General features: G+C 55.3%; 10 protein-coding genes across 10 annotated transcripts; 5 read left to right on the forward strand and 5 right to left on the reverse strand.

Annotated features, from left to right (window-relative positions):
- Positions 1-982: 982 nt before the first annotated feature.
- Positions 983-1,922, forward strand: CORC01_14191 (DSBA-like thioredoxin domain-containing protein; the record flags this gene model as incomplete). The annotated part of the gene is made up of 2 exons (XM_022625802.1): positions 983-1,151; positions 1,435-1,922. 2 exons carry the CDS (start codon positions 983-985, stop codon positions 1,920-1,922), a joined length of 657 nt encoding a protein of 218 aa, XP_022467680.1.
- Positions 1,923-2,342: 420 nt separating this feature from the next.
- CORC01_14192 (transcription initiation factor IIE subunit beta) lies at positions 2,343-3,242 on the reverse strand (the record flags this gene model as incomplete). The annotated part of the gene is made up of 1 exon (XM_022625803.1): positions 2,343-3,242. One exon carries the CDS (start codon positions 3,240-3,242, stop codon positions 2,343-2,345), a length of 900 nt encoding a protein of 299 aa, XP_022467681.1.
- A 1,706-nt stretch (positions 3,243-4,948) lies between these two features.
- Positions 4,949-5,550, reverse strand: CORC01_14193 (cytochrome b5; the record flags this gene model as incomplete). Its single annotated transcript, XM_022625804.1, has 3 exons — positions 4,949-5,113; positions 5,198-5,324; positions 5,435-5,550. The coding sequence occupies 3 exons, from the start codon at positions 5,548-5,550 to the stop codon at positions 4,949-4,951; spliced, it is 408 nt and encodes a 135-aa protein (XP_022467682.1).
- Positions 5,551-8,082: 2,532 nt separating this feature from the next.
- Positions 8,083-10,896, reverse strand: CORC01_14194 (transketolase; the record flags this gene model as incomplete). The annotated part of the gene is made up of 7 exons (XM_022625805.1): positions 8,083-8,425; positions 8,499-8,636; positions 8,695-8,837; positions 8,888-9,003; positions 9,177-9,378; positions 9,616-9,653; positions 9,726-10,896. 7 exons carry the CDS (start codon positions 10,894-10,896, stop codon positions 8,083-8,085), a joined length of 2,151 nt encoding a protein of 716 aa, XP_022467683.1.
- A 460-nt stretch (positions 10,897-11,356) lies between these two features.
- On the forward strand, positions 11,357-13,539 carry CORC01_14195 (beta-glucosidase 6; the record flags this gene model as incomplete). The annotated part of the gene is made up of 2 exons (XM_022625806.1): positions 11,357-11,915; positions 11,966-13,539. The coding sequence occupies 2 exons, from the start codon at positions 11,357-11,359 to the stop codon at positions 13,537-13,539; spliced, it is 2,133 nt and encodes a 710-aa protein (XP_022467684.1).
- A 2,314-nt stretch (positions 13,540-15,853) lies between these two features.
- CORC01_14196 (major facilitator superfamily transporter) lies at positions 15,854-18,082 on the forward strand (the record flags this gene model as incomplete). The annotated part of the gene is made up of 6 exons (XM_022625807.1): positions 15,854-16,203; positions 16,254-16,756; positions 16,818-17,340; positions 17,612-17,648; positions 17,760-17,829; positions 17,919-18,082. 6 exons carry the CDS (start codon positions 15,854-15,856, stop codon positions 18,080-18,082), a joined length of 1,647 nt encoding a protein of 548 aa, XP_022467685.1.
- Positions 18,083-19,935: 1,853 nt separating this feature from the next.
- CORC01_14197 (uncharacterized protein) lies at positions 19,936-20,148 on the forward strand (the record flags this gene model as incomplete). The annotated part of the gene is made up of 1 exon (XM_022625808.1): positions 19,936-20,148. One exon carries the CDS (start codon positions 19,936-19,938, stop codon positions 20,146-20,148), a length of 213 nt encoding a protein of 70 aa, XP_022467686.1.
- A 656-nt stretch (positions 20,149-20,804) lies between these two features.
- Positions 20,805-23,100, forward strand: CORC01_14198 (transcription factor; the record flags this gene model as incomplete). Its single annotated transcript, XM_022625809.1, has 3 exons — positions 20,805-21,051; positions 21,222-22,990; positions 23,050-23,100. 3 exons carry the CDS (start codon positions 20,805-20,807, stop codon positions 23,098-23,100), a joined length of 2,067 nt encoding a protein of 688 aa, XP_022467687.1.
- Positions 23,101-23,489: 389 nt separating this feature from the next.
- On the reverse strand, positions 23,490-24,289 carry CORC01_14199 (riboflavin kinase; the record flags this gene model as incomplete). Its single annotated transcript, XM_022625810.1, has 2 exons — positions 23,490-23,990; positions 24,170-24,289. 2 exons carry the CDS (start codon positions 24,287-24,289, stop codon positions 23,490-23,492), a joined length of 621 nt encoding a protein of 206 aa, XP_022467688.1.
- A 1,398-nt stretch (positions 24,290-25,687) lies between these two features.
- CORC01_14200 (uncharacterized protein) lies at positions 25,688-26,407 on the reverse strand (the record flags this gene model as incomplete). The annotated part of the gene is made up of 1 exon (XM_022625811.1): positions 25,688-26,407. The coding sequence occupies one exon, from the start codon at positions 26,405-26,407 to the stop codon at positions 25,688-25,690; it is 720 nt and encodes a 239-aa protein (XP_022467689.1).
- Positions 26,408-27,801: the final 1,394 nt, after the last annotated feature.

A 27,801-nucleotide genomic window follows, 5' to 3' on the forward strand; every position in this document is an offset into this window, starting at 1 on the left:
TTTTCTCAAGGCACCTCGTTCCATCTGTCAACCTCGCTCCGACATGTGTCCCACACAATTCCCGCCGCACGCTGCTCACCGACTGACAACCCATACATAATAACCACGGCACACTCATACTCAAACACCCCCCCCCCCCCCCCAACCCCCCTATACCACCCACACCCACCTAACTAGCCACCCAACAGCCACCACCCCCAAAAAAAAAAAAAAACCACCCCCCCCCCCCCCCCCACCCCCCCCCCCCCCCCCATATGCCAACTTTAGACTGACTGCCCGAGGCTAGGCTGAGGTGACGGGCACGGCTTCTACATATTATATACCATTCTCAACCCCTCCTAAGAGAACTGGTCAGAGCCATGTTGGTGTGAACGAACGAAAAGACAAAAAGACAAAGTTGATACCCACATCTCTTTAACGTTCCTCCTCCTCCTCATCCTTCTTCTTCTTCTACTCCTCCCTACTATTGCTGTTTCTTAATTAATTCCGAAAGGGCATTTCATTTTAGATCAAAACCCTCCGGCCGCCCCATCCCCCTTTCCCAGCGTTCCAAACAGAGTTCGAACGGACTCTCAAGTCAACCTTCCCGTGACAGACAGGAACCGTCACTCATTCCGGTGCGAAACTCGTTTACATCCGCCCTAAGCACACGCCCTAGGCAGCCTTGAGAGAGAACAACAGCAGGCGCAACATCACGACACCTCAAGTATTCTCATCAACAGACGTCCTCCCTCTTCTTTCTTTTACTCATCGAACTCTTATTTACACTCACTAGTTCTTTATTCATCATTGGGGGGAAAAAATAGAAATAAGACTGTTATTCTATTCGTCCCCCAAAAGAGGGCCATCATTGCCCAGGCCCGACGAACGGCGCGCTGCGCGCATTCTGCACCAACCCCCCATCAATATAAGTCGAGAAATCGACGACAAATACCACAACGAGGATTCTGTTCATCGAGACAACACAACCCCCCAAAAAGGAATGCCTGTCATAAAAATCGAGGCCGTCACGGACCTGCTATGTCCGTGGTGCTACGTCGGCAAGAGGAACCTCGAAAGCGCAATCTCACAATACCGCGCCGTGGACCCCTCTGCCGAGTTCGAGGTCATCTGGAAGCCGTTCTACCTCAACCCGGCGTTGAAGAGTTCCGGTACGTTTCACTTTTTTTTTTTTTCCTCTCCTTCTATTTTTCCTCCTTTTGTCTTTTTCATCCATGTCTTACATGTATCCCAATTCCATCACTACCGAAGGGGGAAAGGCCACACACCCACACATGCCTCTTCACTCTCACTCCTGACCACCCCGGGCCCCCGCGGCCCCAATCCCCTCTTACTTTGCATCCACCTCCATAATCCCACCATGCCAGGATATCAAGCCTCGGAAGGGGAAAAAAAAACATAAATCCCCCTAACATGGAAACAAAAAACCGACAGGCTACGACAAACGCGAAATATACACAACGCGCTTCTCCCTCGGCGGCGACCTCGCCTCCGCCATAGCCCGCGTAACCTCCATCTGCGCCTCGGCCGGCATCCGCCCCGACGTCGCGGGCACGACGGGCAACACGCGGCAATCCCACAAGCTCCTCGCCCTGGCCCTGGCCCGCAAGGGTCCCACAGCCCAAGACCGCCTCCTCGAGGCCCTGTTTCGGGGCCACTTTGAAGAAGGGGCCGACATCACGGACCGACACTACCTCGTCGCCACCGCCGCCGCCGCCGCGGGGCTCGACGTGGCCGAGGCCGAGGCCGCGCTCGACAGCGACCGTGCGGGCGAGCTCGTCGACGGCGAGGTCGTCCGGGCCAGGAAGGCGGGGGTCACGGGGGTGCCGACGTTTACGGTGCAGGGTCGGTGGAGGGTCGGTGGGAACCAGGAGCCGGATGTGTTTTTGAGGGTGTTTGAGCGGGTCAACGAGGATCATTGATTTGGATTTGTTCTTTGTGAGAATTTCCTTTCTTAGCCATAGTAAGGTAGGAGGGGAAAGGGAAAGAAGGGGGGTGAGGGGTTCGGTTGGGGGTGGCTTTCTAGGTTTTTGGTTCCATTTTCTAGCTCTTCGAATTGAGCGATACTGCATTGCGGTGGCAGAACATCATTTCCATAGCACAGCGTCGAAGAATGAAATGATGCTGGTTATTCATTCATTGTTCTTTTGTTTTCTTGGCAAAGGGCCCATCATGAACCCACCCGTCTATAAGAAATGAGTACGAGACACGGAAAGGATAAAGACAAACTGCCAGGTCTTTTGCCTAAAGAAAAGTCGTCCATCCGTCCACCGTCTTCCCACCCTGCCCCAAAACGCCGTTCAAAATGCAGTCTCTGTGTATATACACAACCGGTGATTTGTCTACCGCTTGACCATGTGGCTGTAATCCTTGAGCAGATGCTCCATGTGCGTGTTGGTCGTCTTGCCCGTGCGCCGAACGGCCCGCTTCTTCTGCTGCTTCTTGGAGTCAACCTTTTTGATGGTACTGGGGTCGGCGCTGGCCGGCTTCTGGCCCACGGAGACGAGCTTCTTGACAATGTCGTCGATGGAGGGGACCTCGACGACGTTCCACATGCGCTTGAACTCGTCGTCGACGTGGTGGTGGAGCGTCGCGTCGTCCAGCCAGATGGCGCGCGGGTGCTGCTCTTTCTTGGTCTTGACAATTAGGATCTTGTGCTCGCGCTCCAGCTCCATGAGCGCCTGGTCGCAGTCGGGCCACCCGTCCTTGAGGTCCTTGACGTTGGTCCCCTCGGCGTCCCGCTTGCTCTGCAGGTGGCGCAGGAGCGTCATCTTGTCCCTGACGCCGGGGATGATGGGGCGGTGGACGTACGTGCCCGTCCGCCACGTCTGCTCCGACATTTTTGGGTCGGGCACCCATTGAATGCGGGGGTGCCGTCGCATGCCCTCGACCAGCTGCTGCTTGTGCTTGTCGGTGCTGCGGGTCTGGCCCAGGTGGTCGAAGATCTCGGTCGCCGTCTTGGGTTCGTCCTTGCCCTTGAGCCACTCCAGCGCGTACTGCATTTGCGTAAAGACTTCCTGACCGAAGCTGGTGTTCTGAGGCTGCGAGTAAACGATTGCGTTGGGGTCGCGCTTCCGCTTACCCGACGCCGTGGTGTCATTTTTGGATGCGGACGCCGTGCTGCCGACGGACGGGGAGGGTGATGGTGGTGCGAGAGATGTGTTCTTAGACTGTAGCTTGCTCGCGGCCGAGGCCAGTGAGCTGCTGAACGCAGCTTTCTGCTTTTCGAGAAGGGACGACATGACGGGCGATGAACGTGTTGTTTGATATGGTAGTGGACCGTTTTTTCCGAAGCTCGTGGCGTGTGTTGCGGGATAGGCCTTGAAGGCGGGGTGACAGCTCGGGACGCCGTTTAGTTTGAGGGTGAAGGTGACGGCCTCAGGACTAGGTCCTTTCCAAAACCTTGCGCAACTAGGTGAAAACTTAGGCTGCTTCACAACGTTACTCGCCAGGAGGTGGTATAATTGTTGAGCGGTCGACGTATCTCGGCGCAAATCGTGGCGCAAATGGACCGGCCACTCGATTCTGGACCCAGAGGTTGCAGGAACCTTCTTGAACGTTGCAAAGTTCTACGCGACTCTCAATGAACTCTTGGTCGGATATGCGACAGGCTTCGGTTCTCGGTTGCCTCGTCTCGAGCTGGAAAGGTTCCTCCAAAGTCGATCTGTAATGCTCAAAGGCAACGACGCCGAGAACCGCCTCCCCGCAAGAAGATGCTGCTAGAAGAGACCTTCCCAAGCTTTCCCCCGTCGCCTTGATCGATATCAACTCCTTCGATTCACTCTAAATCGATCGTCGCTCTCGCTTCGCACCAGAATCGCAATCGCTCAAATCGTCGAGCTATCCCAGCTTCGCCCGTCACAGTCGCCGCCCGTATCCCTCGAATCGATCGCTGTTAACACAGAAAGCCGCCAATATTCGTACTTATCGGCGCGATTCGTATTATCTCGAGTTGCCGTCCTCGACGTGAGTTGATAGTCTGGGTAAGAAACGAGAAAAAAAGGCTTCTTTGTCGATCCAAGATAATGGTAGGATACCCGCCTGCTGGCGATTCAATTCTCTGGGACGTTCAATAATGTGGCGCACGGACGAGGCTGGTGACTCAGTGGAGACGAACTGAGCCACGGCGTGATCAGGTCGGTTGGTTCGGAATATGGAGACGCCCTGATTCCACCTCCCAGCAAAGGATTCCGAGCTGATTGGGTACGGCCTTGCAGCAGGGACCTGGGTATGCGTTGTGAGTTGCACGGGCCACGCTTGCTCACGGAAACACCAGGTTTACGCAAGAGCGGTAACTAGTTACCTTGGGTGAGGCAGCGACCGGTTTCCTATGGCAATTGGTGAGCACAAGCGTAGGCTAATTTGTGAGCCTCTGATGGATCAAGGACCTGTTGTCTGGGTGTAGTAAGAGCATGATTGCAATCACAATTGCTATGTCACATAGGTTTACACGTCGACCTCGCGGCTTGTCGGTCTGTTCATTCACCAAAGTGCGTAGCAGCTTGAACGGTTGCGTTTAGCATATCCCCAGAATAACGCGGCCCGCTACCCCAGATATCTAGTACAGAAGCTGAAAACAATCGTAACCAGAAAGTATATTCTATTAAAAGCATATATTCTCCCGGCAGATTCGGCTCGGTTTATACTTAACCAGCCAGATCCTTCGCCGCTGAATAAAAGCTCCCCTATAACCCGTCTGCGCCAGCTCGTAACACATCCATTGGGTCCCAGGGTGACGCGAAGGCTTCCACGTGAGCCCTACCCTCCCTCTCGAAAACGTTTCCGCCTGTTGAAGACAACGACTGGGTCCCCCTTGGTCGCGGAGGCGGCGCGCGCACTGTCATTCCCCCTTTTCGGGAGCGGCGGCGATTTGGGGGGGAGCCCTTTCCCTCTCAGCACTTGTCACTTTGCTGTGAGCAAGTCGAGACACAGCAATCGGCTCACAATCTTATGCGGATTGCTGCTGTTGTTGCTGCTGGTACTGGTAGGCGACGTATGCGAGGACACCGCCGACGAGAAGGACGGCGTACAGGCCGATGCCGAAGCCGGTGCTCTCGCTGCTGGAGGATGAGCTGCTGGCGGCGACCTGCTTCTTGGGGGCAGGGTCTCCGGGCTGTAGGACGGAAAAGTCAGCATAATTAATTCCCGCAGCTCAGGCGATGTGCGCGATGGCGACAAATCGGGTTGTTTTACTCACCTGGCGCTTCAGGTTGCCAAGGAACAATTGTTCCAGGGTCTCGCGGGCCTCGTCGCTGTGTCCGACATCCTCGAAGGCTTCGGTGGCATCCTGACCGCCGACGTCAAGAAGAACCTCCTCGCCACCGCTGGGAAAGAGAAAAAGGTCAGTTGGGAGTAATGATCGGGGAGAGATTGAAATTCCGAGCTGTAGAGCACCGGCGCAAGCGTGGCAATTGGGAGCAGGTCTAATACTTACGGGTGCTCGTCGACGAACTTGGTGCAGTCGTAGATCTTGTCGTGGATCACCATGTAGATGTCCTTCTTGGTGTTGTGCTCGGCAACATCCTGGTAAGTGAGTTCAACGGCGCCCATTGTGACTGATTTGTGTGATAACCGCAAAGGATTTTGGTGGTAAAACGTGGCTCCTTTTTTTGTCTTGTGGTGTGAAGTTTGTTGAGGGTTCTGCGGTTTGGCTCGAATTCCGGTAAGAGGATTCGAGAGGTTTGCGCGACACAAGGGACGTTCGAAGAAGAATCGCAGACAAAGGAGGCTTTGTGGGCGAAATGAAGTGGAAGGAGGAGTTTGGCGCAGGAGGAAGAGGAAAGGAATCGGACGAGAAACAGGTCCCTCGGATGTTGTTGAGCCCGTTTACTGCTTTATCGCGGGCCCCCGCTAAAAATCGGGGAGGGGGGAAAGGCAGCACTTGGACTGGGACTGACAGCTAATGGGAGCTTCTGCTGGGTCCAGCGGTCACTGTGGACACAATGGAATAGCACTGCTTGGGGGAAAGAGGATAAGGTACCGACGGTCCGTTCAGGGGGGTGGGCGGTGTTTGAGCCAATGGGAGAAGAAGAAATTAGTGCACAGCTGATGTGATTCGCTAGGTCATGTGGGTCAGTGCACTTTGAAGGTACGGCAGCACAAGGAAGATGCAATCCTCAAGGGGGATGCCAATTTAGCTGGCGGAGAGAGTGAGGACAAACACCATGGAAACGACTATCCGCACTTTGGGCTTGGGACTTGCTCGGGCTGGAGAGGAGAAGTTCGCCGGCGTCCTTCTCGGCATCGCACTCGGGTAGTCGAACCCCACCCCGACACCTTCCAAGGCTGGCCACCGTTTGATGCATAGAAACAACAGTCACATACCTATTCGTACCCAATAGTAGGTCACCTTCAAGATTCAAACTCACTCCGCGTCTATTTTGCCATACCCCATGAACCGGGACCTCGGTCATAGGACCTAGGTTAAACCGCCCTGCTTGGACAGCCACGTCTCCTTTATTTTCCCCCGCCCAATGACACTCCGAAGGGACATGTCGAGTCAGGGCTCCCGCTGCAAACCTAAACGCTCGCCGCTTATTACGAGGGTCCTCTACTCTTTACCGCCCCAAACTTCCGCGATTGATCAATACACTGCACTCTGGAGAACACCACCAGGTTTAGCACGTTTCGGAACCCATGACCCCCTCCAACCGGGCGGAATCAATTCGGTGTCCGCTCCCGCAGCACTACGTAATATCTCAAGTACGGACACTGTTCGGCCCTTGACTTGGAGTCTAGGATTGGGACCACGATGACCTATGTTCAAAGATCTTCTGTTTGCCCATCCTGCTTCTTTATACAGGAAGAAACCGACTGCAACATTCCCCCCCAGCATACACACCGAGTCTTGAGTCTGTCTGTCGTCCGTCAGCCACAAGGGTCTTTCCGGCCTCTGGCTCTAACAAGAGCCCGCGGGGGCGGGAGAGGATCCAGTTATTCGTGTTCGTAAAATCGCACCGCCAATCGCCGGGACTTCTTGTGCTTCTCGTGGTTCACGAGCAGCCCGACTGCAACACCAGAGTCCTGTAAAGCCCACAAGTATCGCGCTGCAAGGTCATTGTCCGCCGAAATCCCGCTTCCACGGCCCGCTTCTACGGGGGATACACGCCGTGCCCACTGCACCACCCATGTCCGCCTTTTCCTTCCAGGCTCTCTTCCCGACGCCAACATTCCGTCGGATCTTTCCTTTATCTCGCCGTTCCGCCGGGTTCATAGCTGGACCAGGGCTGGCGCTGGGCGCAACGTACGGGATACACTACTACACTGCATATCTGACCGTTAAAGAGTCTGGGTCTCACAGAGTATATGAATACTTCAATTCCTCCAACGGACAATGCTTCTTGCCGTGCGCCACGACGGTCCTATACAGAGACACTCCGTGAGTACATTAAAAGGCCATCAATGTTCTTAACGCCCCGACTGCAAGGGATTCCTCCGCGATTGCGTAGCCTGGAATCTGCTAAATGCTAATTCCGGACCTCCCCATCCTGCAACATCGACACGTCGGGAAGTTCGGGATGATCCCGAGGCAGTCCCGTGCAGTCTCCGGTATTGTCATATCAAAACTCCCACTCGTTTTCCGTACGTGAAAAAGCAAAGGCGGGGAACATGCGGGGTCAAAAACGAGATCCAGCTCTTTCGATAATCAGCTGCAATACCCTTTTTTTGTTTGACAATCGTTCAAAGCTCATCGCGATTTGTTACCTAATTAGGTAATTACCGCCGGTTAACATCGTCTTTAAGCTTATCCAGTGCCTGTCATAGACAGATAGAAAGATACATTTTAAGTGTTCTTTGATATCTACTGGATCACTTTGAACCTTCTGATTCAGTAAGAATTTGTTCCTATCTGTCTATTGTCATCCAACAATCGCGCGGAGCCGATGCGTATAGTTAATTATTCGATGGGGCCTGCTGGACCCCATCTCTAAAACGTACATTGTCACTGGAGGCAGACAAGTGGTTTGGAGGTAAAGAAAGCTTTTTAAACCATTCCTAGCTTTACATGCTGAATGCACCGGTCGAGCATCACTCTATATGTAGCCCTTGGTAAACGAAAGAAGACTCTCACCGTACGTCCCTTTATTTCCGGCCGCCGCCAATGTCCTGACCCAGCCTGTACGAGGTGATCTTGTCCCACTCAATCTTCTGCCTCGTCACGGGAAGCTGTCGTCGCAGGCCTTTGAATGCGCCCTCGCTCAGGCTCGTGAACCCCCTGTTGAGCTCCTCCTGGTACTTCTTCTCCGAAGCGGAGATTTCCTTGACGATGCCGGCGCCCGTGCCCGACGAGACCGACGCCTGGGTGGGCCGGCTGGTGAGAAGCCGGACGTTGCCGTCTTCATAGTAGTGCACGTCGACCTTGACAAAGCCCTCGAGGGCCTCGGAGGAGGGGTCGAAGATGTAGACGGACCGCCAGCGACCGTTCCTGTTCCACCCGTGTTAGTGCAAGACGATCGAAAGGGAAGGGGATAAAAGCGTGCAACGACGCCGCCACATACCAAAAGTTGTTGGGAGAGTACTTGTTCGAGACAATGATGACTGCAACCTTGGAATCCTTCTCAGTAGGATAGGCACCGTACGCAGCGTTGGGGAAGTGCTCCTGGACATAGGGGCCGAGGCTCTTCAACGTCGACTTGCTGCATAACTTTTAGCCTCATTGCTGATCCCGTGTGACCTATGCCCGTGAAAACCTACATCAAGTCCGCGTTGGCGCTCTCCAGCACGTAGCTTTGCACATTGCTCGCCTTCTGTGTGGTGTGGTCAAAGGAGAAGCTCGTGGAGCTCTCCACGTCAAAGTACTGGCCATCGCCGAGCGAGCTGTGCGAGCTGATGATGACCTGTTTATTTAGTATCCCTTGATACTCCATCTCCAGACTCTCAGACTGACCTGCTGGCTTCCGCCTGGCAGCTTCACCGTGATGAACTGCTCCTCGTTGTACTTCTCAAACGCCGGCTCGAGGCTGGACACGATCTCGGGGTCCGATACGGTGAGCGACTTGATGTCTTGACCAGTGTCAGTAATATTTCATGTATCATCTTTTCGTCGTTCGAGGATGGGGTGTCGTGGGTGAGCCAAGTGTGGTATACCTGCAATGACATCTGCGAGCTTCAATCGGGGTCAGCTTGGGGTTCGCGACGTCATGCGTCCTAGGGATTGGGGGTGGGGTGGGAAGTACCTCGCCTGGTGGAGCGCCCTCCACGAAGGAAGACACGGTCTCGACTTGGGACATTGTGAGGTAATCCGGCACGGGTTAAGATCTGGTCGCGCAGTCCGACGTTGGTCGGTGATGATGCGGCTGTAGTGAAGAGCTGCCTCTTGATGGGACGTTGAAACGTAATGCGGGGCAGTTGGAGGCGGGACAGGGGAGAGCAGATTGGCTGGGAAAGTGGTTAATTGTTAGCGCGGGACTTCCACTCGAGCGCAATGAAGTGGGGCCCAACGTGTACTTTCTCATCACGAAGCTCACTCGACTATTTGGGCCCATTGTAACTTGAATCTACTTCATTTCTATTGCTGCCGACACAAAGCTTCTGAGGATGGATCGGTATATCATCAGGGGGTATGTTCCATGTTTTTTTTTTTTTTTACTTTCTCTCCTGTGTTTGTTGACTCACTCCTAGTTCCTTACCAACCCTCAATAGTCCAGAACCCGCTTAATGTTATCATACACCCCTGGATCAGTTAGAAATCAACCAACGTATTTGACTGAGGGAACTACACTTACTCGCAACGTCAGGAATGTTGAACTTCTCATAAAGCAATGGACTGTGAATGCTCCATCCCGCGACCCTCGCAACCGGCGCCTCCAGCCTCAGGAAGGTATCGGGATCCTCCTGGATCGTGGCGGCAACCTCGGCACCAATACCAGCGTTCACCATCGCCTCGTGCACCACGATGCAGTGGCCTGTCTTGCGCACGCTCTGGAGCACCGTCTCCTTATCCCAAGGGTATAGTGTCCTCAGGTCAATGAGCTCGACAGAGATGCCCAGCTCCTCCTCGGCCCGCTGGATGGCTGACATACAAGTGTACAGCGGCTGTCCGTACGAGATAATCGTCACGTCCTTGCCCTCCTTCAAGACCTCGGCTTTGGACAGCGGTAGCGTATATGATCCCGCGGGGACCTGCTCGACAGCCGCACGATACAGGATCTTGGGCTCCATGAAGATGCACGGGTCATTGCTACGTATAGCTGCCAGCAGCAGGCCCTTGGCTTGCAGAGGTGACCTCGGCATGATCACGCGCAGACCGGGAATGTGCGTGAACAGACTCTCGGGTGATTGGGAATGATAGAGGGCGCCGTGGCCGACGCCGCCGCAAGGCATCCGTACGGTCAAGCCGCCGACGCTTCGGCCGCAGGCGCCATCTCTGTATCGGTACTTGGCCGCCTCGTTGACGAGTTGGTCAAAGGCCGGGTAGACGTAATCTGCAAACTGTATCTCCGCGACAGGCCGCATGCCTTCTGCGGCCGCCCCAATGGCGAAACCCATGATGCCCTGTTCAGTCAATGGCGTGTTGAAGATGCGATCGGCCCCGTACGTTTCCGCGAGCTTCATCGTACACCGAAAAACGCCGCCAAAGGCGACGTCCTCGCCAAAAACCATGACCGAATCGTCCTCGGCCAACGCAATCGAGAGAGCGTCATTGATGGCTTGGAACAAGTTCATCTTCTTTGTCGTGCCGTCGCGCACCTCCGCCGGGAGCTCAGCCGTGCTGAGAGCATTTTGTGACGAGTGCGCGAGGAGCGACGTTGTCGCATAGTCCACGGGAATGTTGAGCTTCGCATTGGGCGGGTGCGTCGAGTAGAGCCGGGGGGCGGCAAGGGGGAGCAGCTGTGTCGATACCGACGGCGCCAGCGCTCGCCGCAGCGGACGTAATGAAAGTGACGACGGCTTCATTGTGAATGATATAGAGCGGCCCAAAGAAAACCTTCTGGGGAAGCCAATGCCTGTGGGTTTGGTGAGTTTCTAGAGATAAAGGGAATTGAAGGCAGCCGGGCCAGACGAGATAGACCCTCGTCCTAACCCGACGGTTGGCGGGCGATGTAAGTCAATCTTCGGCTTGCAACGGCGTTCGCGGGGTTGAAGCGGCTCCTGCAAGCCACAGACCCCTACAGCCACTTTACGCCCTGATAAGCGCAGAGCTCGGTCGATTGTTGTCCTGCCAACAACCGATTACGCCAAAGCACCTCCAAAACAAGGCAGGGGGAATTGGGTTACGGGTCTTGGCACCAAGCGAGCCACGACTTACGTATTTCCCACAACGTATCCGTACCTACGCCAGGAATGTCATTCGAGTCGCAAACGTTCCAGTGCAACGGCGACTAGGTACTTTCCACCCTACGGCATTTGCGAAAAAATGGCGCCCGGTGAATCGTCGAGACCGTCGTCGCATCGACCGCGAGACTCATCGGGCAGGAAACACCATCACAAAAAGCGACGGCCGCGCGCGGAGGGATCCAGACGGCCGGCCACGGACTCGGGCGAGAGCAGAGAGGAACGGAGCTCGCAATCGCTATCCGTGGATGCGTTGGCGAAGCTGAACCAAGACAACGTCAAGAGGCAAAAGAGGAGGGAAAGGAGGGAAAAGAAGGAATCGGGTGCGGGCAGATCATCGAGGGACGCAGATGCAGAGCGGGCGGAGAGAAGGAGGGCGCGGCGCGAAGCGACCTACAGAGATGAGCCGACGGAACGACCAAAGAGGGTGCGGCGAGAGGAGGACAGGGATGCGGTCTATGAGAAGCCGAGGAGGGAGCACAAGAACAAGAAGAAGCGGGTGGTCAGCGGCGCGGTGATGGAGGAGGGACGCTCACGAGGTCACTTGCGAGGCGGGGGATGGAACAGTTCTGATCACAGCTTCGAGAAGGAGTATCTCATGGAGGACCCTCCGAAACCCGTAAAGAAGCGCAAGAAGCTTTGTGAGCTGGTTCGATTCTGGACTTGGAGGACATGAGCTGACTGCGAACAGGGATATGCCTCGGCGTCTCACTAGTTCTCCTCATCATCATCATCGTCGTGGCGGTGGTGGTCAGTAAGAACAACTCCAAGAGCAGTCCGACGAAAACGACCCTGGGCGACGGGAACCAGGACAGCGTCCCAATGAAGTGGCGCGGCACCTATCTTGACCCGTGGTCCTGGGCTGACACGACCGATTTCAACGTCACCTTTACCGACCAAATGGTTGGCGACCTGCCCGTCATGGGCCTGTACACCGACTGGGACGACTCGGCAAAGGCCAACGACAAGGTGCCGGCGCTCAAAGACGCGTGGGGCTCTTACGGCTCGCGGCCCGCCCGCGGCGTCAACGTCGGCGGCTGGCTGAACCTCGAGCCCTTCATCACCCCCTCGCTCTTCGACTACGACTCCCGACTCGGCATCATTGACGAGTACACGCTCTGCACGCACCTTGGCACAAAGCAGACGGCCGAGGTCCTCGAGAAGCACTACTCGACCTTTGTCACCGAGTCCACGTTCAAGGAGATCGCCGACGCGGGGCTCGACCACGTCCGCATCCCCTTCAACTACTGGGCCGTCGAGGTCTACGACGGCGACCCCTACCTCTTCCGAACCTCCTGGCGCTACCTCCTCCGCGGCATCGAGTGGGCCCGCAAGTACGGCCTCCGCGTCAACCTCGACGTCCACGGCCTCCCCGGCAGCCAGAACGGCTGGAACCACTCGGGCCGCCAGGGCGTCATCGGCTGGCTCAACGGCACCGACGGCGCGACCAACGCCCAGCGGAGCCTCGACATGCACGACCGCCTCTCCAAGTTCTTCGCGCAGGACCGTTACAAGAACATTATTGCCTTTTACGGCCTCGCCAACGAGCCGCGCAACGTGGAGCTCAACAACGCGGACGTGGTCTCGTGGACGGCGCAGGCCTACAAGCTCGTCAAGGGCAACGGCATCAGCGGCATCGTCGTCTTTGGCGACGGCTTCATGGGCCTGGCCAACTGGCAGGGCAAACTCACGGGCTACAGCGACCTGGCGCTCGACGTGCACCAGTACGTCATCTTCAACACGGACCAGATTGTCTACACGCACCAGAAAAAAGTCGAGTACGCCTGCAGCGGGTGGACGCAGCAGACGGAGCAGTCCATGGATACCTCGACGGGCTACGGGCCGACGCTCTTTGCCGAGTGGTCCCAAGCCGACACGGACTGCGCCAAATACCTCACCAACGTTGGCTGGGGCAACCGCTGGACGGGGACGTATAACACGGGCAACGCGAGCACGTCGATCCTCGAGCCGCGGTGCCCGACCGAGGACAGCAAATGCGACTGCGACACGGCCAACGGCGACGCCAGCGCGTTTAGCAGCGACTACAAGAATTTCTTGCAAATGTTTGCCGAGGCGCAGATGCACTCGTTTGAAAAGGGGTGGGGGTGGTGGTACTGGACGTGGGACACGGAGAGCGCGCCGCTATGGAGCTACAAGAAGGGTCTCGCGGCCGGGATCCTGCCGGCCAAGGCGTACGATCGGGATTTTGACTGCTCTGGGACCGTGCCGGACTTTGGTAGCTTGCCAGAGTACTACCGGATGTGAAAGTCGGAGCTTGGCGGTTTCGGAGGTTCCGGAGGTCCGGAGGGTGAAGGTGCTGGTGGTGGGCCTTGGGCCCGGCCGCTGTTTGACGACGTGCGTCTGGCAGCCCAACGACATGCTTTCTGGGGTTGTTGATCTTTTTGCATGCAACTGGCGTTTTCTCATCTTCTTCCCTTCTGGCTTTATGCGGTGTCGAGGGTTCAGCAACTACATACTAACCAGTGAAGCGAGATACATAGAAAGAGGTGACGGGTCATGAATGTACGTGTAAGTAAGGTACATTGGCTAGATGGAAAGTTCATGTATGATAATAACGCTTATGGAGACCGCACATGATCCATCTCCAAGTAGATAGAAAGGAAGAAGGCGATGAAAGAATCACGAGCCATCGAGGACTACCTTACTTACTTACTTACTTACCTATTTTGTTAGTGAGCCCCAACGTTGTACATCGCGAACCACGTTGAATGAGCGGATGACCAATCTTGGTCATATTTCCGAGGAGTATTCAACCCCAGAAGGATTTCCGCGGCCCCGAATTCGTCATCACAAATCGGAGCACGTGGTAATGCTAGGCAAACGACTGCATCGAACCTAAGCCCCCCCCCCAAATCCCCGAAAGGCGCGAGAGAGGAAGAGAGAGGAACAGAGAGGCGAGCTGTCAGAAAAATTGGCAATGCGCACAGACACTGGAAACCAGATAACGGAAGCTGCCGATACTGACAACCCTCTCGCGGCTTCGGCCCTCTGCGTGAGAAGCGAAATTATCAGCCCAGCTGTTTTTTGCAGGTCCTGGGACTTGGGAAAGCGGGGATCATCAGGGATCGACTACCTAAAAAGCCCACATGCCGGGCAATCTGAACCATTTTTTCAGATGTCAGAGGAGAGAGTGGGAAGCTAACCAAAGTATGATAGATGGGGGGAACGAGTTCGAGGCTCGAGCTTCAAGCTTATCGAACGTACGTACTATTTCATCGGTGAACCTATCATTCCATTGGGTCGCGCAACTTACTATGTACTAGTACCCCGTGGTGGACTTCCGCCAAGGGAGGGATGGGACTCTTCTCAGCAACCATTTCTCTGCTCCTGTAAGTCGGCAATGAGGTTACAGGGCCACAGGGCCAATTTTGGCACCCTGCGACTCGTTGCAGACTGACAACAGTGACAGGCGCCTTCTGTCTCATTTCATCCCGGTTTCCAGACGCCGAGGATACCCTGTCTTCTCCGCTGGCGCTAGACTGGGGAAAGACTGAACGAGGAACAGAGCAAGAGACCAAAAAGGTAGTGGTGAATCTCGGCTCTCCCAACGTCATCTCGATGGCGGCTTATTCCCGAGAGAGCCCCGCCGCCCTTCACTAACCCGTTTGGCCAATGCAAAGACTGTCAAATTGCTAGCAATTGCAAACTCCCGCGCCACAAAGCCGATCGACTGAAATGACCTTCCATTGGACCCTTTCATCCGCTCTCTTAAGAATAGGTTGCATACTGTTGGCTCCAACGCAGGACTGGAGGACGTCCCCAAGGCGATGGAGGGCCCAATATCCGTACAGCGTCATCCATCCCATAGTCTGTCACCCACCACCAGGGGCTTTATGACACGCGTGCATGCCCCTCTCCTGTGTAGATATCCGTACTCCTTTCTCCTCTTCCCCTTTGCCGCGATGACGAGATCCACCCTAGTCTGGGGTGTGCTTCCTCTCCAGAGAGCGAACTGCGTGTTGGGCTGAATAATCGTCGAGAAGCGAGTGCGTGAGAAAAAAAATTGACAAACGGGTCGCGCCGTCCAGCCATCCATCGTCTTTGACTAATGCGTGTGAATGGATGCGGTGCCGATTGCGCGAGGTCCCCACAATCCACTTACTCGCGCCTTTGCTGCTTGCTTCCAGGTTGGGTATCGGGAAAACTGCAACTCGATGAAAAAGAAGTCTTCTTCCACCACACCCCCTTTCGCTGCTGCTGTTGCTTCTCCTTCTGGGTCGTGGAATAAGTGTGAGCGTCGCAATGGGAGAGGATCTATTTCTTCCACTTCCAAATGAAAACCACTGCCCTTCACACACATCTGCTCGCAGCAAGGCCCATCCCAGCAAGCGACTGATCTGATCTGATCCTGTCACGATCCACACGACCACTGGAACTCGGAACCCGGCCCATAATAACCACACGGGATATCCGTACAAATATCCGACTTCCGCAATCGGCCGACTAACGGTACCCTTGATATCAAGTCGTTATCAGTTGGCCCTACTCAAGACCAGAGGGGGAAAAAATTGTCAGTTATTGTTGCTACTTGGTGTTCTACCAGCGTTCAACGACAATCATGACGGAAGAGGTCGATCGAGACGTCGAAAAGGCCGAGAGCCGCTCATTAAACCAGGACGATGACAGCGCCACAGTCCACGAGGACTCGGGCTTCGAGCCCATCCGCACAGGCGCCGCCGGTACACGGTCGCTCCGTCATTCAAGGTCCATGACCCGGACGCGGTCGCAAAACGGCTACAGCTGTGACGACTACCAGCAGCGCGACGATGGCCCACCGAGAGAACCGGAAAAGGACCAGTATGAAGTGACTTTCGAGGGCGGCGACAGCGATCCCATGAGCCCACGTAGTTTGGGCAAAATGAGGAAGTGGCTCATCGTATCCATTGTGTCGTGCGCCAGTTTTTGCGTGTAAGTGAAGTTGATCGACGAGTTTGCGATGAGATGTTGATGTGAGACAGCACCGCTGCAAGTTCCATCTACACCTCGACATATGCCCAGATGGATGCAGAGTTCGGCAACTCCCGACTGGTGAGCACTATCGGCCTGTCAGTCTTCGTTCTTGGCATCAGCTTGGGCCCCATGTTCCTGAGCCCCCTCAGCGAATTTTACGGTCGCCGGCCCATCTACCTGGTCTCTTGGTCCATGTATGTCATCTGGATCATCCCGTCAGCCGTCGCCAAGAACATTGCAACCATGATCGTTGCCCGATTTCTCGACGGTCTGTCTGGCAGTGCCTTCCTCGCCGTGTCCGGTGGCACCGTGAGTGACTTGTTTGCTCGTCATGAGCTTCAAGCCCCCATGCTGATGTACTCACTTGCTCCCTTCATCGGACCGTGCATCGGCCCGCTGATTGGCGGCTTCGTCAATTACAACGCCCACTGGAGGTGGACGTACTATGTCATGATCATCTGGGCCTTTGTGCTTTTAGTTGCCATTGTCCTATTCGTCCCAGAGACTTATCGTGAGTGTCCATGGAGGGTGCGCCCCTGGACTAGCTTATCAGAGCTGACTTATGCTTACAGATCCGATCGTCCTGCGGACCAAGGCACGCAAGATCCGAAAAGAGACAGGTGACGAGCGGTGGAAGGCCCCTGTCGAGAAGACAACCAAGTCGGTCATCAGGACAATCGGCATCTCCCTAATGCGTCCGTTCCAGCTCATTGCATTCGAGCCCATGGTCCTCAGTCTCGACATCTTCTCAGCCATTCTCCTAGGTATTCTATACCTTTTCTTCGGCGCATTCCCGCTCGTCTTCACAACGGTTCATGGCTTCAACCTGTGGCAAGTCGGTCTCACATTCCTGGGCATCCTCGTGGGTATGTTTCTTGCCGCCGCGACCGACCCCTTGTGGCACCGTATCCGTAGTCGACTCATGGCGGACTTGGAAAAGGAAACGGGCGTCGAGGGTGCCAGTGAGCCAGAGTTCCGCCTTCCGCCAGTCATTCTGGGCGCTTTCCTCTGTCCAATTGGTATCTTCTGGTTCGGATGGAGCATTCATGTGCATTGGATCATGCCCATCATTGGATCCGCCATTTTTGGAGCTGGGTAAGTTCACTTGTCCCTTCGCACAGCATCGCAAGTATGACCCAAAGTTGGAAAAAGGCCCGTGGTTTCGCAACATCCGCATCTTTCTGCCGTGACAAGACAACCCCGTGGTTGCTTTGAGCAGGTCTCTGCAGGCTTCTGCAGGTTCATGTGCTGGCATATGCTTTCGGCCGTTAGGCAAGCTTTGTCAGGCCTCCACGGGCCGTGGGGTGATGTTGTTTTTCCATCTTGGATGCAGGAGCATGCAGCTGACCGTCTTGATGTGTCGTAGGACTCTCCTCGTCTTTACTGGAATCTTTACGTTTCTTGTAAGTGAAATACGTCCCGCCAGCTCCCCGCTTGTGGCGTTCCAGGGGTTTGGAATCGGTCTCAGGCCCGGATGTTACACGACAGAACTGTGCTAATGTTGGGGCTTCTAGGTCGATGCTTATCCTTTGTACGCCGCGTCGGCCCTCGCAAGTAATGCGTTTGTGCGATGCATGTCCGCTGGTAAGTTGCCCCGTGGCACTAACGCCTTAACCACTCAGCCGGGTGGTATCGTGTTTCGTTCGGCGCTGACTTGGAAACTCTTTCAACAGCCGCGTTCCCGTTGTTTGGAACTCAGATGTATAACAAACTTGGATATTCCTGGGCATCTTCATTGCTCGCCTTTTTAACGGTGGCCATGCTTCCATTCCCCTATATCTTCTTCAAGTATGGCAAAAAGATTAGAAGCCGTAGTCGATTCGCTACGAAGGCCTAAAGCAGAGGGGCGTCAAATTCTACAATGGAAAAAAGAAAAGTTGGCCATTACGCCAAAGCAACGAGAGATTCAGCGACGGCCGGCGAGGGATCAGGCACGAACGGCATCGCACAGACTTTCCGCGATGGTGGGGAGTACCAACAAAGGCTGCCTGCCTATGAATGGTTGACAGTCGTCGCATGCAGCCTCGCTGCCGCTGCTGTCGGTTGTGGGCACCCATAGTATGCGCGTTCCTGACCCAGACGGCCGAGTTGGGATGCCACTTGGCGTTATTGGACGAATAGTGAGCGGGAGTCCGCGCGCAGCAGATGCAGCTGTTGATCGCGTCGATCGTCGTGAGGTGGACGGCAGTAACCTTCTGCAAGTGTCCAAGGGGTCGGGCTGGCATTGATGGAAAGGTCGTCAGGCAGCCATAACGAGAAGGCTGGATGGTAACGCGACAGACGGGGGCTGACAGAGTGGCTGCCATTGACGGGCGAGTAACCTTGGTTGATTTTGTGCTCACATGCAATGAGATACCCCGAGTGGCTGCTGGACTGCAGATGGATAGACAGACCGATGCTCGGCAAGTCGGCTAAGACCAATGTTAATGCAACAATACCATGCACATCCTCAGCGAGCAGTGACATAAAGTGCATTGCACGTTTTGGATCCCCAAGCTGGGTGTAAGTCGTCACTCGGCCCTCGGCTTGTCTTGTCTTGGGTCCAGGCAGATTGCGGACTGCGGTCGTTGGATGTCGAGATCGTAGTGGATCTGACATGCAGCAATAGAACCTTTAGAATGCCAGATGTCCAACAGAGTGAGTGGCTTGCAATTGCGCCGCTAACGTAATGCCGTGCGACTGAACCTGACCAGGTTGGCAAAAGGTTGACAAAAAGGCGAGTGTTTCCAAGGAGCCAAGGCGAAGCAGATGACAAACGGATGGTTACTGTTAGGTAATCAGCGTCAAGTTTTGGGTTTGTCGTGGATCGAGGATGAGGTAAGTTGATATGATGAAATTCAAATCGTGGGTGAGGTGAGCAGGATATGGCCTGGCCAACCTAGTCCGGACCAAGTTGCGAGGATGCGAGTTACGAAGTTTTGTAATGAGAAACCTTTGCTCGGATTGCATCTGGACCCAAGTGTCTGCATGTAAGTGCACAGGTGCATGTTCTGCAGGAGCGGGCGGCAGGCATGTGCCCAACTTTTCAAGCCATCGAGTACGGAGTACAGACGAAGAAGATGGATTGTTTCCGTCCTTGTTACCGTACCGCCTTCCACAGTCCCCAACGGTGCACCGACTGTGCAGCCGTCGAGGGAAAGACAGACGGGGGCATAGTACTAGATACATCTGCAGTGACGCAAGTCTACGCGATGCCTCATGTAGCGGCCACTTTGAAGGGTTGCTCAGTGGGATTTTCGGCTAGGACCCACACAATGCGCCCACATTCCCCCTCGGCCCAACGAATGACGAGTGTGATATTTTCTCCAAGAAAACCCCGCAGCTCAGCACGCAAATCTTTGACCAACGGCAGCGAGGCTGGGGAATCCGTTTCTCTCTGGGCGTGTAAAACAGCCTAACAGGTGCTGCAGCCAAGGTACTTTGCTTTGCCCAAGGTACCACCCTGGCTCCCTCTGCCTGTCCCTCTCTTTTTCTTACCGACGGTCAGCTCTGACGACAAACCTCGCGTGCTCCTCTTCCACCCGACCGAGGATAAACATCACGACTCCAAAATCTTGCCGCGACCCCGACGACGCCGCTTTCCCTTCAATTGCGCCGCTGCTTTTGCGACCACGAACCTGCGAATGCGATCCGCTCTATCAGTACTGCTTATTACAAAGTAGTCAACGAAAACTCCCATACCGCGTGTCAATGCTTGCAGCAGAAAAGCACATGGGCAACGGCTACCTGCAGACACCACTCTCGCCCTCGACCTCTCAGAACCTCCGTCACATCACCCCGGCCCAGCGCCGTCAGTCGGCTATCCGCCCAACGACCCTGTATACGTCCTTGTCCCCGCGACCTCATGTGGTCCGCGACGCGAACACCGGTCTCGAAACGACTGCGCCAACCATCGAGTCCTAGTCTTGTCGTGACGAGCACGTCACACAAGGAACGCCTCTTTTCTCTCCACCAACCCACCATTGGAGACTCCTGACTGCTGAGGATACGAGCTGTAGGAGACCCAAGGCTCGCCGACTTTATCCCTACTGCCCTGTCCTGCCCTGCCTGTAAGCCATCTGCCTACTTGCGGCGCAAAAGGAGACAAAGTAAGAGGGAGAAAACAAGGCTCTCCCGGCCCATATTGCGGGAGCGCACAGCGCCTATTGCTGGCCCTGTTCTCCCATACCACGCCGTGGCGGGAACTATTTTTCGGCTGGACTCCTATTCGCAGACTCGAACTGCCACTACGTACACAGGCTCTGGAGATAGCTAGTCACGCAGTGGTGGTGCACTTTGAGCTGTGTGTGTGGCAGCAGCCCAGCCAGAACCCCGGCGTGTGTCACTCTACGCCGACGCAGGAGGATTTCCCTGCTTCCTTTCCTACACTACGACGCCCATCCAGCGCGACACCGGGCCAGGCCACATCCGTTTGAAAGTGAGCCCTGTGGTTTCGCAAACGGATCATCAGGGAGATTCGTGGCCCGGGGCTTGCAGTACCGTGCCGTCACCGCGCCAGCTCCCACGCCATTTCTTTTTTCTACCCAAGGGGAGGCTTGTATATATAAATCCACGACACCATGCCTGACGGCCTCGACGATACCGGGCCAGAGGTCTCGGATGCCATGTCAGATAATGACCACGAGTACGACGACGACACGCCTATAAGAGACGACGAAGACGAAAAGATGGCCGAATCTCACGACAGCGGTGCCGACACCAACGGCGAGGTTAAGAAGAAGTACGATCCCAAGGATCCTTCACGACCAAGGAGGAAGAAGGCTCGCCGGGCGTGCTTCGCCTGCCAACGAGCCCACCTGACTTGCGGTAAGCTTTGCCCGATTCCTCTGGGTCCGGCTCGCGATAGTCTCTGGTCAAGTGAATGGCCGTGAAGTCTTGTAAAGCTTTGAAGTGACCCCCGTGATAACCGGGGTTTAGCTGCCTGCTCCACTCGTATGGCCGTCTGCGATGCAACCTTGCTGATGGGATGGCTACAGGAGATGAACGACCTTGTCAGCGATGCATTAAGCGTGGACTCGCAGAAGCTTGCCAAGATGGCGTCCGCAAGAAGGCGAAATACCTACACGATGCTCCGCCCGAAGCTCTGCGGCCCGTGCTGGGCCCGAACTACAACCCCAACGCGGCGCCGGCCCGCCCCAATGGCCAACGGCAACACAGCGGGGCCTCGGATACGGCATCGACGGCAGGTAGCACGTATTTTGGTCAGAGCGCAACCACGTCGTTCCCAGTTTACTCGGGTCAGCAAACGCCTGTCGGCATTCCCGAAGGCCTACCGTATCAGGCGCAACCGTCACCGATATCACCTTCCTTCCCGCAGCCGAGCAACACTGCTCGGTCCATTGGTGGCATGATCTCGCCGCAGGTCGCCAACGACCCCTTCAATACGTTATTCGATCCGAGCAACCCAGCAATCTTCAACTTTGATCTGGAAGGGCTCAACTTTGGCAGCCAGTATGGCGCCATGGAGTTCGGCATGCTCGGGCACATGTCGTCGGGCGCGGCGGAAACCCCACCGCGCGACGGCTCCCTGTCCGGACCAAGTGGTGAAGTCAACTTTGGATCCACCAACGTCTTTGGCAACAATGGCAACAACCAGTTTGGCCAAGTGTACGATAGCGGTATGATCAACGATTTCATGGGTGTAGACCAGTCTTCCAACGGCATGTACCAACAAGGCAATCTGCAACATGGCCTTCCACATGCCTACGCCATTGCTGCTGGCCCAACAAGCCTACATAGTCCAAGCACAGACAACACCGCCAGCCCGCAACCTACTAACTTTACCTTTGAAGGATCTCCAAGTGGGAACTTTGGCGCTGTTGGAAACTCCCAGACCATAACCGCCCCGAATCGGCCGAAAGCAAAGACCGGCGCCTCTCAAAAAAGTGGTCCTCACACGCTCCTCGGCAAGAGGCAGCGCGACCCTTCGTCCATTTACGAGACCGTAAAGGAGCCATATCCATATCTCGCCGGTTTCCACGCTCTCATCGACTACCTGCCGAAGCGCTTCTCTGCCAACAGGACGCTGCGCATTGCAAAGGCGCTGGCCAGCATTCGCCCATCATTCATTGCCTGCACCAAAACTCTCAGCCGTCAGGATCTCATCTTCATGGAGAAGTGTTTTCAACGCACTCTATTCGAGTACGAAGAGTTCATGCATCATTGCTCCGCGCCCACTATCGTCCTACGTCGTACTGGCGAGATTGCCGCCGTGAACAAGGAGTTCATCGCTTTGACAGGCTGGACCAAGGATGTCCTCCTCGGTAACGAGCCCAACTTGAACGTCAATACCGGGGGTACCGGGTCAACAAGCAACAGTGGCCGCAACACGGGCCGGGCGGGCTTCTCAACGCCCAAGGCACCCTCCGCAACGCTCGCCGATCAAATCAGGAATGAGAGCGGGCCGCGGAAGCAACCCGTTTTCATTGCCGAGATCCTCGACGATGATAGTGTGGTTGAGTTCTACGACGACTTCTCCCACCTAGCTTTTGGCGACAGCAGAGGCAGCGTCAACCGTACGTGCCGGATCCTTAAGTACCGCACCAAGGAGCAGACGGAAAGCGCGGCCTCGTCGGATATGACACCGCAGCAGGACCCGCGCAAGAGCATACTTAGCAACCGCGTTACCCGCATCGATGGCGAGCATGGCATTTCCAAGATTGAGAAGGATGGCAAGGTGGACTGCCGGTACTGTTGGATGATTAAACGAGACGTATTCGATATCCCCATGTTGATTGTGATGAACGTGAGTTATCCCACCCCTAGAGAGCATTTTGAGAGAAGTCCATAGACTGACAGACGCAGTTTCTCCCATGCTATTACCAGAGCAAGGAATCTCACGGACTCGCTGTGTGACGCGAGGTTTACTAAAAAGGAGCGATCAGGGCATATGTGGAAGGAGGGCATGGGAGGCGTTTTCAATTTATTGAAGCTTTTGGTTTGTTCTCTCGTCATTTACTTGATGGATACATGTGGCTTTTCCTGTTGAAAGGGAGGCCGGGAAAGGCGCATCTTTGGAAGGGGGTTTCTATGCTCATATTACCCATTGTTTCCTAGCACCACTTCACTTCAGCCACCCCTCGGCGAGAGAGGGAAATACCCAGGACCCTATTCGTGGACAGACAGAGCTTTTGGAACGAATTCATGCTTCTATATTCTAACGCTTCGTTTGGTCTTGTGTTACTTTTTTTTTGGAGGAGACGTGGTGATCATAACAGGTGATTGATGTATTAAAAAAAAAAACTTTAGGCCTTGGGCAGCTCCTCGACCAACCACTTTGCGTCAAGCGACCCGTCAACCGTTGCCTCTGGCCGCAGAGCCTTGGGCGGCGCCCAGGCGGTCCTCTCGAGGGAACTTTTGGCGACGTCGCAGTCGGTGTTGATGTCGGCGATGAGGGCCTCGAGGGACTTGTAGTCGAGCTCGTCGCGGACGAAGCCGAGGATGAGGAGGCGCATGTGAGCGTCGTAAAAGTCGGCCGAGAACTTGTGGAGGACGTGGACCTCTGCGGAGCGGACCGTGTTCTTGTAAAAGGGGTTGTAGCCGATGGACATGACCATTGGGTAGAGCTGGAAGTCGATGTGAGGCTGCGCGGGACCGGAGCCCGAGGAGGTGGGCGGGGCGACGCGGTCTGGGTGGGAGGGGGGGAGGGAGAGGGAGGCCCAGCCGAAGTAGACGCCTGATTTTATGGTGTCGATCCAGGGGGTCAGGGAGGCGTCTACGGGGAGGTTTGCGGTTGGGATGCCGAGCTGGCGTGACGTTAGCTTTGGGGAAGAAAAGCGGAGGGGGGGTTGAAGGGATGTGGTGCTTGGGGGGAGGATCATAAATGTGGGTGTGAGTGAGGCGTTTGTGTGTATGTTGTGAGAGGAAGAAAGGCCGTCGGCAACAGGTCGACGAGACGGTACGGGGGAATCTCTCTGGGACTAACCTCCTTAGACCCTCGGCCGAAGCCAGAAATGACCTTTCCTTCCATCTTGTACGGGTAAGGAGCCTCAGGGCCCGATTCCGGGCCGACGATGAGGGGACGCGTCGTCTCGGTTGCTACCATTTTGACGTGTATGTTCTGACTCTTTTCAGACTTTTATTTGTTTCCCCAACAAGCGTCTGCACACTAGGTTCTCTGTCGAGATGAGTTTGTGTGTTTGTGTGTGGTTGGAAAGGTGGTTTTCTGGTGTTTGCTGAATAATCCAATCCACCACGGGGTGAGTGAGTGAGACTCTCAAAAGTAAGCTGCGAGGTGAGCTTTGGTTTCTGGGGAAATTGTCAGGCTCAGTTTAGAGATTAGATGGGGCGATGCAGATTAGCTTACACTGGAAGAAAGGCAATGGAGGTGTCAATCTCGGAGAAAAGATCTCAAGGTTTTTAATGTGAGAGCAAGAAATGTCAGACAGATTGCGACATTGAGGTGAGAGAGAGAGGGAGAGAGCCGCTCGATGATGAGATGAAAGTGGTGGTGGGGCTGCAATGGAGGGGTCGTCGTTCCGATAGGTATGACTGTTCAGGTTGAGAGGTGCAGCGAGCGATTCGGGCGGCTTCGATAAGACTCTCGAGCGAGAGTGGGTGAATGCGTTATCGATTCGCGATCGGGAGGGGCACGACGTTGCGCCGGGTGAGAGTGGGGCCCGGGCGGCCTGTTCTTGCCTGGCGCTCCTCATGGGGAAAGACAAGCCGGCAGGCCGGAGGCTGCCGTGTGACGAGGCGATGGTTTCCTTGCTTATCCTCGTCCAATGATTTTTACAGATTCATACATTCGTCCCGTGTAAGACGTGTGCACTTGGTTGATCATTGGGGGAAGCGCAGTCGGGACTACTTTTCGGATACAATGCGTTATATACTAGATCCATTAAATAAACAATTAAATAACAGTATGTTGCCTGGGCTCAATCTTGTTCTTCTAAAGACAGTGGGTGGTATTTCCTTACACGTGGGATATCAACAATTCCAGCAATTCAAAAGCCATGACATCAACAAGGAGAAAAGACGAAGAAAAGAAAAGGGACGAATAACCATGGTGCTGACGGTCTCGGTACTAACAAATGGGAGCGGAGGGATGGCCAGAGGACGCGAACAACCAACCAACATTACAAGACGCAATCTCATCTCTCAACGTCCACCTGACGATGGAAAGACGAGATTTGTGATACCGCACACAACCAGCTTTCCAATAAGTATACGAACCGTTCGTCCCATACCGTGACCTTTGTCTCTGCGTCGCCGTAACCACGGACTAGGATGCGATTGGGTCCCGAGAGAGATGGCTCAGCCGGCGCCGTGTCACCACGGAAACACTCCGCGAGACGAGACAAACGCCGTAGGACCAAGAAGACAGAACAGTTCCGACGGCGGGCGTACTTGTCCTCGTAAAAAAAACAACCTCTACATCACTTTTCCCATGCCACTGGTAGCATACCTGTCCACCACCTGATAGCCTACACACGCCCGAGGCCTAAGAACGGGGCCAGGCGCCGTGCTTCCACTCGGTGCGTCCAAGCCTCACAATCTCGGGCGCCTCAATGACCCACAGACCGGCAGGCGCCTTGCCCTGCTCGACAAGAACGGCAGCGTGCACGGCAGCGCGGGCAATCACCTCGGCATCCTGACCAAAGGTATCCTGGACGCCGCGGTTGATCATGCCCAGACCACGCACGACGCTCTGAAAGACGCCCTCGCCGGCGCGGCTCTCTTCGCGCGCCCCGAGAATCAGGCCGGGCTTGAGGATGATGCCGTGGTCGAACCCGGCCTCCTTGATGGCGTCCTCGACACCGTTCTTCATCTTGCTGTAAGGCGCCTGGGCGCTCAGCATGCCACGAGTGCCGCCGCTCGAGATGAAGATGAAGGCCTTGGTGCCGGCGGCTTTCGCGGCCTTCACGAGCTCGACGTTGAGGTCGTGGTCGATTTTCCACTGGTTGGCGATGCCGCCGGCGGCGGCGCGGGTAGTGCCGAGGGCGGAGAAGACGACTGTCGGGGTGGGCTGCAGGGCGGCTAGCTTCGGGGGCCAGGCCGAGGTGTCTTGCTCGATGACGGGCTTGAGGGTCAAGCCGCCGGCTTTGGGGGGCCGGCGGGAGAGTGTGTTGACGGCGGCGAAGGCTTCCGAGGTGATGAGATTCGTGAGGATGTGGGAGCCCACGAGGCCGGTGGAGCCGATGACTGCGGCGTTGTGCGCCATTGTTGAAAGAATGATCAAGGGATCTGAGTGTTACGGTGGCCTTTTTTCTGTCCTGCACTGTCGCAATGGACCAGAGAGAAAAGGTGAGATGATTGATACGACGAAGACGTGCCCGGCGGGTTAGTCTCTCGCGCAACAGTAAATTGGTTTATTGTCTGTGATGTTGCAGCTGTCGCTATTCCTTTTCCTGTCTGTGGGTGGGAACAGAAAGAAGAGAAAAGGGGGAAAATGAACAGAGGCGCGAGAGCAGAATGCCGGGAGTCTGTGGGATATGTTGATGCGGGCTTTATGAGAGCTTTACTGGTGCCGGTGCTTTTTCGAACCCTAAGGAACTTGCTTGATCTTTACGATTGTCTGTGTGTACTTGGTGAGACAAGGCTTTGAGAGGGGGGTGGTGTTTAAGACAAGGCAGGATGAGGGGGAGTGCGAGATTGGGCACAGAGTAACGAGCGTGAGGCTATTGTACCTTTTGATGGTAGTTTAAGAGAGACGGAGGTAAAGGTAATTAGAGGCGTGTGCTGGTTGACGAGCTGGAGGTGGACGAGGAGGCTGTCGAACAAAGTTCCTTGGATATGACGAAAGAGTTGGCACTTGCGCTTGCGCCTTGGACCGTTGACGACCGGGATGGGGGTGGATGGGGAGACGGGGAGATGTGTTTGCGAACGAGGATGGGAGAGAACGACAGCGGCGGGGGGGAGGTGGGCAGGAAAAAAAAACCAAAAAAGAGACGACCGCGGAAAGTTGGAACGGTTCATTTTTTCAAGCTCGGACAGGGAGATCGGAGCGGGTTTCTGTCATGGCCTCAACTGGCAAACGTCCACCACTATTTCCGCATTCTGCTGAAGGAGCAGAATAGATACATTTGATTACAGAGCCAGATCCACACTGTAGACGGCGATGCTGGCCGATTGAAGTGGTAGGTTGCTGGTCTGATGGGTGCCATTAACGCCGGGGGCGCCGCCTCGGGATCTTCACGACGGTTACGGATACTCCACGCTCGTCAGGCATGACGGGGGGGTGTTCACCGTTCCTTGGTCCGATCGGGTTCCACATCAGGTTCGCAGAGTCCCGTGCTTTCGTCTCTGATCCAAAGGAGGAGAATAAGGCGGTAGCGGGGCCCGGGGTCTCACGGTTCACCGTGAAGTCCGTCTTGATATTTCTTGACGGTTACTCATCTATACTTACACTGTAGACCAGAACCTCCGTCCAGGCAGAAACCGCCTCGCATGAATTCGAATATGCCAAAGCACCTTCACACATGACTAGCACGTACGTACTCGGCCTCGCTTCTGGTCTTCTAGCTGCCATCTATCACACCCTCTGCTCTCTGTCCGTGACTGCAAATCCGGTGAGACGCTCTGAAGACGACGACGTGCAGAGAGAGAGAGGGGGGG

This window comes from Colletotrichum orchidophilum (assembly GCF_001831195.1).
Source record: "Colletotrichum orchidophilum strain IMI 309357 chromosome Unknown Scaffold_250.1, whole genome shotgun sequence".
Lineage (NCBI taxonomy): Eukaryota > Fungi > Ascomycota > Sordariomycetes > Glomerellales > Glomerellaceae > Colletotrichum > Colletotrichum orchidophilum.